Source organism: Lolium rigidum, chromosome 6 (genome assembly GCF_022539505.1).
Source record: "Lolium rigidum isolate FL_2022 chromosome 6, APGP_CSIRO_Lrig_0.1, whole genome shotgun sequence".
Classification (NCBI taxonomy): domain Eukaryota; kingdom Viridiplantae; phylum Streptophyta; class Magnoliopsida; order Poales; family Poaceae; genus Lolium; species Lolium rigidum.
The window spans coordinates 141,488,004-141,502,583 of NC_061513.1; the positions used below are offsets into that span (position 1 = coordinate 141,488,004).

The 14,580-nt window shown below is 42.2% G+C and overlaps 1 protein-coding gene across 2 annotated transcripts; it reads left to right on the forward strand.

The window, feature by feature from the left end:
- Nucleotides 1–4,357: 4,357 nt before the first annotated feature.
- On the forward strand, nucleotides 4,358–11,615 carry LOC124660293 (pentatricopeptide repeat-containing protein At1g30610, chloroplastic-like). 2 transcript variants are annotated; one of them, XM_047198104.1, is made up of 10 exons: nucleotides 4,359–4,946; nucleotides 5,190–6,184; nucleotides 7,362–7,553; nucleotides 7,820–7,901; nucleotides 8,000–8,191; nucleotides 8,313–8,426; nucleotides 8,896–8,986; nucleotides 9,087–9,244; nucleotides 10,361–10,786; nucleotides 10,983–11,615. In XM_047198104.1, exons 1-10 carry the CDS (start codon nucleotides 4,446–4,448, stop codon nucleotides 11,355–11,357), a joined length of 3,126 nt encoding a protein of 1,041 aa, XP_047054060.1. In that variant the 5' UTR covers nucleotides 4,359–4,445; the 3' UTR covers nucleotides 11,358–11,615. The 2 variants fall into 2 exon arrangements, with proteins under 2 accessions (XP_047054059.1, XP_047054060.1); XM_047198103.1 differs by having other exon boundaries at nucleotides 4,358–6,184.
- Nucleotides 11,616–14,580: the final 2,965 nt, after the last annotated feature.

Sequence of the window (14,580 nt, forward strand, 5' to 3'; positions counted from 1 at the left end):
AGCTTCCGCAAGAGTGTCTGGCAAAACAAACGATAGTAAAATGTCATGACAAAATAATGAAGGAGTTTATTCAGCAGCATAGGCAGGAAAAAATAGTACCTTCCAGCTTCTTGGCATGGTCACGGTACCCGATGAATTGGGTACCGAGACGGATAAATTCCTTCATCAAAGGCTGAAGAGAAAACCAAAGAAAAGAGAAATCGATATAGGAAGTTAAAGTTCGACAGCACCAAGCAAACACCAAAGGAGAGTCGAAAGCATTGAAATGTTCGGAACGTAAAAAAAAGAGGAGAAAACTTACATCATCCATTGAAGGAGTAATGGAACCACCAATCAACAGGGTAGACTCCTTGGCTAGCTCGACCCTAGCTCTCTTTGGTGAAGAGGCACGGGGGCTCGCAACTGGAGTTGGGTGCTCGATGTCTTGCAGAGGAGAGCAGAGGTGCGGCGCAAGCGAAAGGATGAACGGAGGAAGAAGACGACCTTATATAGAGAATTGGCGAAGCGACGCACCGTTGGATGGAATAATTGTGAGATGGATGTTGTGCACGTGGCTAAGGGGTAAAAGTGTATTTTGACTGTGAAAGAACGGAACAGGCGCTACAGTACGTGCGCCAGAAAAAGCGGAGGACGTGTGTCCCCACTTGCACAACGTGTCAAATTAATGAGGGTTTTGGGCCGCAAGACAGAGAGAGCAGTGCTCGCGTCTTCCCAATACAGTGATCATGGCTATCGTCAGTAATGATGTCACCTTGTCAAGAGCAAATCTCGGCTGCGAAGATTAATGAAATTGGCGGCAGTAAAAGACTATTGATTATTTCGAGAGCCTTTGATCAAATACAAAGTTTTTGATCAAATGCTCGGGGGCTACTTTGGAAAAAAGAAAAATTCGAGTATGACAAAATAGAAATGGCGAGTGCCTATGATCAAAAGCAAGCATTTGTTCATAGCCTCGGGGGCTACTCCCATCGGGAGCGCTGGTCGCGCACCCGATAGATATGAAAATCTCGAGAAAGAATGACAATATAGCGACATAAGGCGTTAAATTGTTGAGCCTACAACCAAGCACAAGTCCTTGGCTGTAGCCTCGGGGGCTACTCCCATCGGGAATGCTGTTCGCGTGCCCGATGAAATTATAAAAAGAAGTGAGCATATTTCGAGTTATACAAATAACTCTACATATACTCCCATCGGGAAGGCAAGATAAGTCATCCGTTGACTCAATAAAATGTGCTATTCCAACAGCCGAAAAAGCACTCGACAATATATTCTCAGAGCGCCAAAGTCGCGAATAATTCTCTGAATGCCGCAAAACTCTGCGAAGGTAAGACCCCTCCGTTCTGAGCAGCGTGGCACCGTCTGTGACGTCGGTTTGCTACTTTTTTCTGTATCAACAGATACGAAGGAAAATCCTAACGGACGCGTTAGGTACCCGATAAAACATGACTGGGACTCGACAGATGGTAAGACCTTAAGCGGCACCTGTCGAAGTTAACACCAGTATCCCAAGATCATGTCCAGGGACGTGATCTTGAAGTAGGTTTTTGCGGATTGCCACTAGAGCAGTTAACTAGTACCTGATCCGTCAAATGAACTAGCCCCAACTACCATTATCCATGTACAATATATAATCGCGTATTCAAAGATATGTGATAAATTCGACAGAGTTATTGGATGATTATAAAGTTGGAGATTTTCCCTGATTCTTCGATTCAAGCAAAATCTCGGGGGCTACTGACATAGGCATCCCCAATGGGCCTGCTAAAGATGGTACCCGGGGTTTACTGAAGGCCCACGAGTCGAAGAATATGAAGTTTAGAAGCCCAAGTTATATTAAGGAAAGTTAGAGTTGTATTAGGAAATATAGACTTGTAATTTTACGGGACGGGTGAGAAATCCTCCCGGACTCTGTAACTTGTGTATTACGAATCCCTCGGCTCCGCCTCCTATATAAGGGGGAGTCGAGGGACAAAGAGATGATCGACTCATTGTTTCACGCAACCCTAGTTTTCATAATCGTCGAGTACTTTCGGCTGAAACCTTCGAGATCTACTTGCCCTCTACTTCCGACTAAAACCCTAGTCTACAATACGTAGGCATTGATAAGTTAATCCCTTGTCACTGTGTCCCCTGCCCCCTCCCCTCTTTATATAGGGGGGGAGGTCGGTTGGGGTGCCCCCCCTGCGCCCCAAACCCATCTAGGGACGGCGGCCACAAGGGGGAGGGGGGAAGCTTCCCCCCAAGATGATCCCCCTTAGGGTTTTGGGGAAACCCTAAGGGGTTGGCCGGCTGGGCCTTGGGAGGCATGTGCCCCTGGACCATTAGGCTAGGGAGCATACCCTCGGCCCATGCTAGGCCTCCTAGGGTCGTGGGCCCACTGGTGGGACCCCCGGAACCTTCTAGAACCTTCCCGGTCTTTCACCGGAAAAATCCTGAACTTTTCCGAAACCTAGAAATCAACTTCCCTTATATGAATCTTATTCTCCGGACCATTTCGGACCTCCTCGTGATGTCCTGGATCCCATCCGAGACTCCGAACAAACTTCGGTCTCCATCGCATATTCCGCATCTACTTATGCGACATCAAACCTTACGCGCGTCACCCTACGGTTCGTGAACTATGCAGACATGGTCGAGACTCCTCTCCGACCAATAACCAATAGCGGGATTTGGAGATCCATAATGGCTCGCACATATTCAACGATAACTTAGTGATCGATTGAACCATTTACATACAATACCGATTCTCTTTGTCACGCGATACTTTACTTGTCCGAGGTTCGATCATCGGTATCTTCATACCTAGTTCAACCTCGTTACCGACAAGTACTCTTTACTCGTACCGTGGTATGTCATCTCTTGTGACCCAGTCACATGCTTGCAAGCTAATCAGACGACATTCCACCGAGAGGGCCCAGAGTATATCTATCCGTCATCGGGATAGACAAATCCCACTATTGATCCATACGCCTCAACTCACACTTTACAAATACTTAATCCCATCTTTATAACCACCCATTTACGCAATGGCGTTTGATGTAATCAAAGCATCGTTCCGGTGTAAGTGATTTACATGATCTCATGGTCGAAGGACTAGGTAACTATGTATCGAAAGCTTATAACAAGTTGAACTTAATGACTTGATCTTATGCTACGCTCAATTGGGTGTGTGTCCATTATATCATTCAACCAATGACATAACCTTGTTATTAATAACATCCAATGTTCATGATCACGAAACCATGATCATCTATTAATCAACAAGCTAGTTATACAAGAGGCTTACTAGGGACTCCTTGTTGTTTACATAACACACATGTATCAATATTCGGGTTAATACAATTATAGCATGGTATGCAAAAATTTATCATAAACACAAAGATATATTATAATAACCACTTTATTATTGCCTCTTGGGCATATCTCCAACAAGGTGGGGGGCGAAGGAGGAGACCATGGGGAGGCAGTGTAGGTGAGCGTTTGTAGCAGCAGTCGGCGAGGACGACCGAAGCCGTGGATGGCGGCTCCAACATAGATGTGCGGTTCGCATGCGAGAAGAGGAACCGATGGGAGGATGGGCTCCAATAGGTGGAAAAGTGATAGGGTAGAGGAGAGAGAGCGCCCATATGACACCTTTACTTTGCTCTTTTATTTTGCATCTCTGATTAAAGAGGGAGGGGAGACATGATAGGTGGGAAATAGGAGGCTAATGGGTGAGATCTATAGTGTTGATGCCAGCCGGAGTTTGACACCGGTGCTCCCAGCTGCCTCCCTATATGTCGAGCGCGAGTTAAAATACCGGATAAAGTATTTGCTTAATATTGAGCTAGAGTTTATTTTAGAAGGCTATTCGGAAGACCGTGGGAGATGCTCTAGGATGTATGCATGCCGACAGGGGATGGCATACCGACGGAAGGGGGAAGATGACGTTTTTTCTTTCTTCTGAGAATCAGGGAGAAGATGATGTGAAAGAATGGATAACGGGCCATAGTACACGGGCCGCTTCAGCAAGCGGTGTATAGCCTCCCATGAATAATCACAGTCTCGGGGCCCAACAAGAACAAGCCCATTCTTGTCGGCCCATCCGTAAAAATATCATCGTCATCCTCCACAGTCTGTCCAAGCACGCAGCCGAGCCGTCGAGCCGAACACCACCGCCCCCTCAGTCCTCACTGCTCCCCGCCCGCTTCTTCCCCCGCCCCCCGAAGAGGAGATAACGCAGCACAAGAAGGCAGGGGCAGGTGCTCGCACTCTTCCTTCTCCGAATCCATCTGCTTCCACAGAGGATTTCCCCCCTGTTTCTATCAGCGGCGAGAGCCAATCTTTTGTGTGGTTTTTTTCTTCTAATTCTGCCACCTCCTGCCCGAGTTAGCGAGTTTCTCGGCGTCGACTTGCCTCCGGAAGAATGAAGTAGGGGCTGCAACCTCACCGGCCTACCAGGGGCGATGGCGGCGGCGCCGCCAAACGCGAGCATGGGGCTGCTCAACCTCGGCGGGTCTGGGGTTTTGCTCCCCTCTTTGCAGTCTAATTCTTGCCCGCGCCGCGGGTTCTTGGTCCCGAGAAGGGACACCTCGGTGAGTTGGGGCTTGGTGAGAAGAGGCAGGGTTCTCGACCCCCGTTCCGGCGCTGCGGGTGCGTTGGCCAGCAGCGAGGCCGGCGCCGGTTCGTCGGAGCTGCGGCACATCGAGAAGGAGCTCACTTTTAGCCCCACGTTCACCGACTATGTGAAGATGATGGAGTCGGTGAAGCTGGACAGGAGCAAGAGCTTCCAGGGAGGTGATTCGGATGGCCGGAGCCCGAGGAGGAGGTTCGCGGGCGACGGTGATGCATCGGCTGGCCGACGAGTGGGTAGGGAGTCAGCTGATCCAAGGGATAAATCATTTGAAAGGAAAAGAGGGGCTCTGAGGGACAGAGGGAGATCGGCGATGAATGACAGTGCTGGATTGGTGGGCAAACAAATGGGGCGTGATGCTGAAAATGGCAGTGATGGTCAGAGGAATGTTCAAGAGTATGTACAGAGAAGAATAGTTCGAGGCGAGCGGAGTGAATTTGGGGGTGCTACTGATAACAATGGCAAGCAGTTTGCGCCATTTGAGAGGAAAAGGGGAGCTCCTAGGGACAGAGGGGGTGACCAAGGCAGGAGAGAGAGGTCGCAGATGAATGATAGTGCAGAAGAATTTACTGGATTGGTGGGGAAACGAATGGCGCGTGATGCTGAAAATGGCAGTGATGGTCATCAGAGAAATGTTCAAGAGTATGTACAGAGAAGAATAGTTCGAGGCGAGCGGAGCGAATTTGGGGGTGCTACTGATAACAATGGCAAGCAGTTTGCACCATTTGAGAGGAAAAGGGGAGCTCCTAGGGACAGAGGGGGTGACCAAGGTAGGAGAGAGAGATCGCCGATGGATGATAGTGCAGAAGAATTAACTGGATTGGTGGGGAAACGAATGGCGCGTGATGCTGAAGATAGCGGTAATGGCCAGGGAAAGGTTGAGGAATATGTACAGAGAAGAATAGTTCGAGGCGAGCGGAGAAAATTTGGGGTCAGTACCGATAACAATGACCGCAGCCAGTTTGCACCATATGTCAAGACTAAAGACACTAGCGGTAGCATGGTTGCTCGTGAATCACCAGGGAATATGCGTGACCAGTCCAATGCACGGAAGGATTTACAAGGACGGGCAACTTCTGCTGCAAGTCGTACTTCTGTCACGCGGGATAGCAGCATTATATTCACCAATTCTACAATAAATAAGGGGAGAGAAGATTTTACGAATGCAAGAAGTAGTCCTAGAGAGAGACAAATTTCCAATAGCGAGGTCAATGCTGACAGTAATTTTCAAAGATACCAGCATAGAAAAGAAAGCTCAAGAAGAGATCTTGTAGACGGTAGGTTTAGAGATAATGACATGGACTATAGCAAGCCTACTGTAAGTAAAAGATACAGTAATACACATACAGTGTCTGAGAACTATGGTCATCGAAGTGATAGTTTCCAACGTGGAAAACCTGAAACAATTCGAATGCAGAGAGGCGAAAATGTTCAGCCGGGGAAATTTGTTAGGAGGGATTCAATTGATGATAGGGCTGCTTTCAAGACTTTTGAGGCATTCACTGATGTCAGGAACAGGCCACGGGCACTTCAAATGGAAATAGAAGAGAAAATTCAGAAATTAGCTAGCAGGTAATTTGTTTTATTCTAGCGCTTGAGTTTTCGTAGTTCTCTGCTGTATTGAATATTCTTCCAACTATTCTAATGAAGAAATGACTCTTCATATAAATTTTTGTCAAATGCTTGAGGTATCATTGTTTTCTGCTCTTTTCTGCTCTAAGTTGAACATAGTAGCCACTTATTGTTTGGCATGCATAATAGCCTCTCTTCTAATCTGGAAAAGATGGTCCATGATGGTAGGTTATATGTAGAATACTAATTAACATGATCCCTTTGCTACTATTACCCTATTTATTTCAAATTGTATTTAAACTGCTTTTTATGTTTACTAGTGGCACAATTTACCATCGTTGGCATCAACTATATGGTAACTCTGATATTGCTTAGTATATATTTTGATTAATCCTTATCTAATACTAGATAATCATTCTAAAGATAATACCGAGCTTCTGGAAAGATACACTCAAACATATTTTAAAAAAATTATTGGTTATTTACATGTTATAAAGTAGTAATATGTATTCCTTAAAACTATCAGAGGCACTTAAAATTATTTCCAAGCTATTATTTACATTACAATTCTTCGATGCAAACTTATATACAGTTTATTTTTGGAGAATTCTTTTTGGAATGTACATTGCGGACTGCAATCCATCAATGGAATTTGTGTGCTTAACTGACTAAGAAAATATTTTTGTATCTCTTGCTTTCCACAAAATTGATTAAGATTAATCTTGTACAGCGGAAAACCAAAACTGATCATGGGTGCATATGCACCTGGTATGTATAAAACATATTTCAAAAAGTAAAAAAATTTAGGAAAAAAAATTAGCATGTAGAGGGACATGTTCTATGTGTACACATAAAGTTTCACGTAAAACCAACAATTTTTGTACCATGTGTAAAAAAGACAAATAATGCCTCGAGAAATAGACTATTTTAACACCAAAAATTTGTCTTTTTAGTACAGGGCACAAAACATATCGGTTTTTGCTGAAACAACTTTGTGAACATGTAACATATCAAGGTATACACGAGGCATTTTTGTTTTTATTTTTTTAACATTTGGAAATATGTTTAATATGCATTTCAAATAAAGGGTGCATATGCACCCGGGTGCAGAAACACCCTGTCCCTTGTACAGTTGCTATTGTGTTAGTTCATTCCTTATAGTTCTTTATTTTTGAAGGCTCAATGCTACAGATGTAAATACTCCAGAGTGGAAATTCTCCAAGATGATTCATGATGCAGAAATCAAATTCACCGATCACTCTATACTAAGGGTTGTTCAAATATTGGGGCGTTATGGAAACTGGAAACGTGTTTTGCAAGTTGTCGAGTGGCTTCAATCACGTGAAAGATTCAAGTCCGACAAGAGCAGGTAAAGGAGTTGCCCACTTACATATATGTTCTTATCAATCGTAAACTGCATTTTTGTTTTCATACCATGCATTTTAACTGCTTTGATGTATGTAGCACAGGTATAACATGTAATGAGTTGTTAACCAGATGAATAAGTTGGTTGCATCCTTAAGTAGTTTCTTTAACTAATTTTTCTGGGTACCTCCATATGGGCTCATTGAATGCTTACAGTGTTTTGCATATGTGGTGCATATGATTTTTTATGAAAAGTACCTTCTGATGTAGGTATATTTATACAACAGTCCTTGATGTTCTTGGGAAGGCAAAGAGACCTTTCGAGGCGTTGAATGTATTTTACACCATGCTGGTATAACATGTACTTATCTTCATCTTGTTTTCTATAGAAATACTGATCTTCATCTTATGGGCATCTTATTTAAGGTTGTTCCTGTATTTCATTTGCAGGATCAATTGTCCTCTTATCCTGACATTGCGGCCTATCATTGTATTGCCGTTACTCTGGGGCAAGCTGGCCTTGTGAAAGAACTATTTGATGTGATTGATTGCATGCGTTCTCCTCCTAGGAAGAAGTTTATGGTTGGTCATGTTCAGAATTGGGATCCTCGGTTGGAACCAGACCTCATTGTATACAATGCGGTGAGTTTATTTGTAGCAACTGTGATATGTGAGTGGAATCAGTGCACCATGAACCAGGCATGTTGAAGGTTATTGATTATTTGGTATTCACTAGAACATGACTGCTTCTACTGCTATGTAGGTTTTGAATTCTTGTGTGCAACAAAAGCAATGGGAAGGGACATTCTGGGTGCTGCAACAGTTGAAAGAGAAGAATATTCGCCCAACAAATACAACATATGGTCTTGTAATGGAGGTATGCTGATTGTGATACAAGTGCAAATACAACATATCTCTCTCTATACTCTCCTACCCAACTATACTGGCCCATAAAGGGGCACTTATACAAACTTCTTCAGATTCTCTGGAAGATAACTGAACACCTTTCATTATATTTTCTATGGACAGAATATACATGAAAGTTGCTAAAATGTATTTTCTGTTGAAATTTTCCTGGCCTGGTTTCCTATGGGCTGCTGATTCTACATAATGTTTTATTCTTATGTTTTCACTTGTAAAATTGCTACTCCCTCCGATCCAAATTAGTTGTCGCGGAGTTAGGCAAAATGTTGCCTAAAATCTGTCTAGGTTCATTGAACCGACAACTAATTTGGATCAGAGGTTGTACTTAAACTTGGTTTTTGTCCCAATATCATGCTATATGTTTTGCGCTCTTTATGCAGCATAATCCATTTTCAGCCTAGTTTAATTTCGTGGTAGTGCAGGCGATGCTTGTTTGTGGCAAGTATAACTTGGTGTATGAGTTCTTCGACAGGGTGAAGCAAAAATCAATACCTGGTGCGTTGAACTATAAAGGTAATAACTAGAACTTTAATACAGTCCATTTTGAAAAAAAAAACTTGAATACAGTAGTAGGTAAGACATGTTCATGTCTCAAACCTCATCCTTGTTGCAGTTCTCGTAAATGCGCTTTGGAGAGAAGGAAAGATTGATGAAGCAGTCATGGCCGTGAAGGACATGGAAAATCGTGGAATTGTTGGTTCCGCTAGTCTCTATTATGATCTTGCTCGGTGCCTTTGCAGTGGAGGGCGGTCCAAAGAAGCACTTCTCCAGGTTTGGCCTCTCAAAACTGCAGTATTTAACACACTTGCCATAGTTTATGTTGGTAGCAAAGCTCCTTACTTTCATCTTAATTTACTCCCAACTGTTGATTACGTTGAAAAATAAGTCGCAGAACATAAGTTTACACTCCGTCCTAGAACCAATGAATAATACATTCTGTTGGTTTGTATGATTTATTGTGATTTTACAATTCATTAGTTGCTATCATGGCCTCATGTTATTCTTGATTGTTCACTTGCAGAACTTATAGGTTTCGAATATTTTGTCCTCAATCAAGAAAGTACCAGATTGCGTAAAATCATATTTTGGTTGAAGTAGGCACCGTGTATATTTGGATAATGTGAAACAAGCAGTCAGAAAATACGGAATTAAGTTCTGCCATCTAATTTTCACTGCAGAGCTTTTGATTAATAGGGAAGTTTGAATCAGCTATCTAGGAAATGATAACACTCCGGGCCTTTCTGATTTAAAAAATTGCAATCTCATGCCCACTTGATTCCTACAGGATTGTGTTTAGATCAAAATTTGTTTGATTGAACCATAGGAAAAACAAAGGATTCTTTCCAAGAGGTTGGAGTGGATAGGAAATTTCCATGAAATGTTAACATAGTGCAAAGGAGTCCTTGGGAAAAGTTCATATAGAATTAAATCGTACTCCCTCTGTTCCGTAATATAAGTTGTTATTACAACCTGCTAACTCATGTATTGGCTGTAATAACATCTTATATTATGGGATGGAAGGAGTACAAATAAAAAAAAGTACAAAAAAAAAACGCATAGGAAAAATCCGTTAAATCATTAAAATCATGAACATTTTCTTAATCCTGCATTGTCAGTCTCATAAAGTTCCCAGAGAACATTTTTGGGCTAATGCCCAACTGCACTTGAACCTATGTATCTATATTTATAACCCCGTAACCCTTCTATGCACTATTTGTGTAATGTTCTCTTGGAAAGAATCCTTTGTTTCTTTCCTCTTCAACTTTGTTTCTTTCCTCTTTTGCACTTGAACAAAGGATTCTTTCGAGTGGAAAAACAAAAGTTACCCTTGTATACACTATTTGTTTCTTTCCTCTTCAACTTTGTCTGATAGCAACTGTACTTCAGGTTGAGAAAATATGCAAGGTTGCGAAGAAACCACTGGTTGTTACTTACACAGGACTTATTCAAACTTGCATAGACAGTGGAAGCATGGAAAATGCTAAATACATATTCAACGAAATGTGCAACTACTGTTCACCTAATAATGTTACTTGCAACATCATGCTGAAGTCATACATAGATCATGGAATGTTTGAAGATGCAAAAAATCTACTGGAGAATATTCTAAGTGGCAGGATTCAGAGTAAAGGGGATTCGGGTCAACAAGCAATTGCAGACAAGTTTACTTTCAATACTTTCATGGACGCTTGTGCTGAAGCAAAAAAGTGGAATGACTTTGAGTATGCATTTCGCAAAATGTTATCTAATGGCTACCATTTTGAGGAACGAAGGCACCTCCGTATGGTACTTGATGCCTACAGGAATGGGAAGGTACTTATCTCATATGCTCAAGGTTCTGATTATCTAGTTACTCATATGTCTAAAGCTGAAGTGTTCTGATTGGCCTTACAGTTACAATATAGGTCAAAAGGCCATATCAGAGTTCCTGTCATTCAGTTTGAGATGTCTGTTAAACCTTTATCTGTATCTGTTCTCACCAAGGTGTCTGTTGTCCATCATTATTCAGGAACAGCTTCTGGAAGATGTATGGGACTACCTGTGTCGTCATGGCCGGGTTCCACCCGCCCCTATGATAATGGAAAGATTTTGCCTAAAACTGAGACAAGGTGACACAGCGACAGCACTCTCGTGCATCACTAGCTTCCAGGAGAGCAAGATACACACAGTTTCCTCTATGTCGTGGTTCAACTTGCTAAACCGAAACTCGGATCGCCTGAAGGAGGAGAGTATCGTCAATCTAGTCCATGAACTCAAGAACGAACTCGCAGCCTCAGGTAGCTCCTGCGGCTCTTTGTACCAAAATGTACTCAGTAGTTGTACAGAGTTCCTTTCTGGTGGAAAGACTCCTTCTGATGGACATATACCTTTATGTAATTCTTGACTGCTTTGTTAGCCTATTGTTATTCATAGTTCGGTTTATCGGTGAGAAACCACTGGTTTGGTTACGACTTCATGCTCTTTCCGAATGAAATGCTTGTGGAAGCTGTTCAAGGCTGACTGATAGTATAATAGGCCGGGAATTGCACACTAGCACTTTGTTGGTTGGTTGCTGACTTCTTGTTGCCGTTGGATATTGGGAGGGAGAAGTAACTTTGACACTGTCTCGTTGGTTATCATTTATCATTGGGCCTTAGTGATACATGGTGCTTGTCCCATCTAATAAATAATAATAGTATAACAGTGTCAGTGTCAGCTGGTATCACTAGAGCTAGAATACATGGATGATGGGTACATGATAGCTACATGTTTTGAAATTTATGGGGCCAAATCACACCGGGATCTCCGAGTAAGTCCAGTTGCACGAGAGCCACTGTATTTGCAGGGTCTAAAACTATGCGTGCTTGTTTGGACACCAGGATGGGTCCAACTATCCAAGATCGTCTTCTATCTCAAAGGCTCCATGTGGAGAAATTTGTGCACCTGTGGTAAGGGTTACGCTCTGTTTCTACGTGTGGCTTGTACCGAGACAACGCGCTGATGCGCTTGTCGCGGTAGACGAATAGGTGGTGCCAACTGCCAAGTACTAGCCACACGGGACAAGACTGACTCAATTGTGGATGTTGGTGTCCTGCCATACTAGTCCTACGACTACCCCTATCAGACGCTGATAGCCAGCTAGAGGTGACGAAAAGCCCCTTTGGAGCTCGGGTTCTAGGGAAAAATCTGAAACATATGATAACTATACATAGTTGTTTGGTATTTACGTCTAAATTTACATCAGGATACCTTTTGAGTTTTAGTCATAAAAAAGACAAATATGGGAGCATTATGGAGTTTCCCCTCTTTTTAGAGTTTCACATGTTTATGATTTTTGTGTAGCCTAATACAAAGTATGATTTAACATAACAGTACAAGTTTGCAGAAAACATCTCTATGTATCCATGAGAAACAAAACATTCTTTTTAAACTTTTAAATACCATTTTGAATATGTTTTCAAAACACCCAATATCGTCATCCAAAATGGGTATATAACATTCTTTTTAATCTTTTAAATAAATATGTTTAACATAACAGTGGTGCCAAGAGATGTTTGTAAAGGTGTGAGAGGTGACCAGAGAGACCCCGAAAGAAAAAAGGTGAACTGAGAGTGGAATTGCGGAAGCTAGGGAGTGTTTTTCTACTCGTTTATCATGTAATTGGGTCGATGAGCCCCCTACTTTCTTAGCTCAAACCATCCTAGACGATGTAACAATTGTGTGATTTTTGGAGCAGCAAGTTTCAGACGCACTCTTTTCCTTATCAGGATACCTAAGGGGACTGGAAGGTTTTTAATGAGGCGGCTTGCTAGCTTAATATATTATGTTTTACCTCAAAAAAAGATAGAAGGTGCTAAGCTAAATAAAACATCTTTTTCGATTGTCATTTTTCTTCTCATCACCTATTTTTTTTTAAAGGAGGAGAACCGCCAACCTCCGGTTGATGTATAGAACCATTTTAGTGTAGTTTTTTAAGAATTCACAAGAAATAGAAAAGATACACACTAGCTTCATCACAGGTCGGGCCCAGAGTGCAGAGCTCCCGAGCTTCATTCGTTGAAGTGAGGATCAAATACGAATCCTCTGGAAAACATGCAAAATCTTAAAATATTTGGCTTGTGACATTATCATTTCGAATGGTTCTATGTTGACCAACATAAAGCGCTCACTCCCACAAGGATATGCACTTTTTACTGGCTTACTCAACCCTTGGATCAACCAATTCTGAAACATATTTCTGTGTATGTCCCAAAGCTACCTGAACAACTTTCCAAGAATCGAGACTAAAGCCCCTCCCCCCCCTTTTTTTTTGTTTCGGTTGCATTACAAACCGGAACTAAATGCCCTCCACGCGGGCGCGCGCTTGGTGGATGACCTTTAGTCCCGGTTTATAACACAATTTTTTCTATTTTTTTTCTAGAATTTCTAGTATTTGAGTTATTTGACCAGTTTAGTCTCTAACTACACTTATTCTCTAGTCAAATTACTTACTCGTGGTCAAACTTCCTGATCGGTCACTCATCCCCTCCTGCACTAGCACGCTTAACTTTTGAGTTCCTTCCGTCCCGCTTCCAATCACTTTGATCACTCGTTATTAATATTAGTATCTCCTATTAATCTCTTGGTCACAATGTCACACTTCTTTATTATTTGAATGCCAAATAATTATTTTAATTAATAAAAGTAATGAAGTAATAATAATCTTGAACAAATAAATAACAATTTTTTTTGCAAATTCTCCTTTGGTAGTTTGAGAATCTAAAAAAATCCCAACCGGGCATAGCCGGGTGAAATCGGATGTAACTTTTCGCCTAGATATATTTTCATATATTAAACATCTTGTTTCGAGTTCGTATGCAAAGTAATTGCCATCTTACAAAAAAATATAGTTTTTTTTTGTAAAATAAGTCAAAATTTGTTGTTTTCCATAATAACTAGATCACCTAACCTACCTACATCTAAAAGGATTTTTAATTACGATTTTCTATAATTTTTTTGTATTTTACAAAGCTAAGAGGCGATCCGGGGGGTGGGTGTTATGTGTGTGGAGCAAAAAAACCTTTAGTCCCGGTTGGTGTTAGGGTGGGGACACCAACTGAGGCTAAAGAGACTCGCACCGACGGGCGCTTGCCGCAAACCGGGACTGAAGGTTCCGTTTAACCCGAAACTAAAACCATGCTGCCTCCTAGCCGTTGGAACCGGAACTAACATTAGTCCCGGTTCCAAACGCGACCGGGATTAATGCTTCGGGCAGCTCCGAACAAAAGACCATTTTTCTACTAGTGAGAGCAAGACAAAACACAAATGATGTATCGTTTTCTCAAAATCTGGTGTTAGACCTTTCCTGAATGGAAAATCCGTAGGTCTGACAGAGTTTTATGGACAACGGTGATGGATAGAAAGGAACCGAGTTTTTTACATTACGATGTGGATGCTCTTATACATTAGCTAAACCAATAGTCTAACATTGTTCCTTCGACCGTTGAGCATTTGAGCAATGTTGCGAGTTCTCAAAACGGAACGTAGGCGGACGCTGAATCTCTTGACACGGTAGAAAAGGTGGCTTGGGAGTAGGGCAGGTGACCGTTCCTTGCTAAACACATTCAAGATCCTTTCAAACACATGAA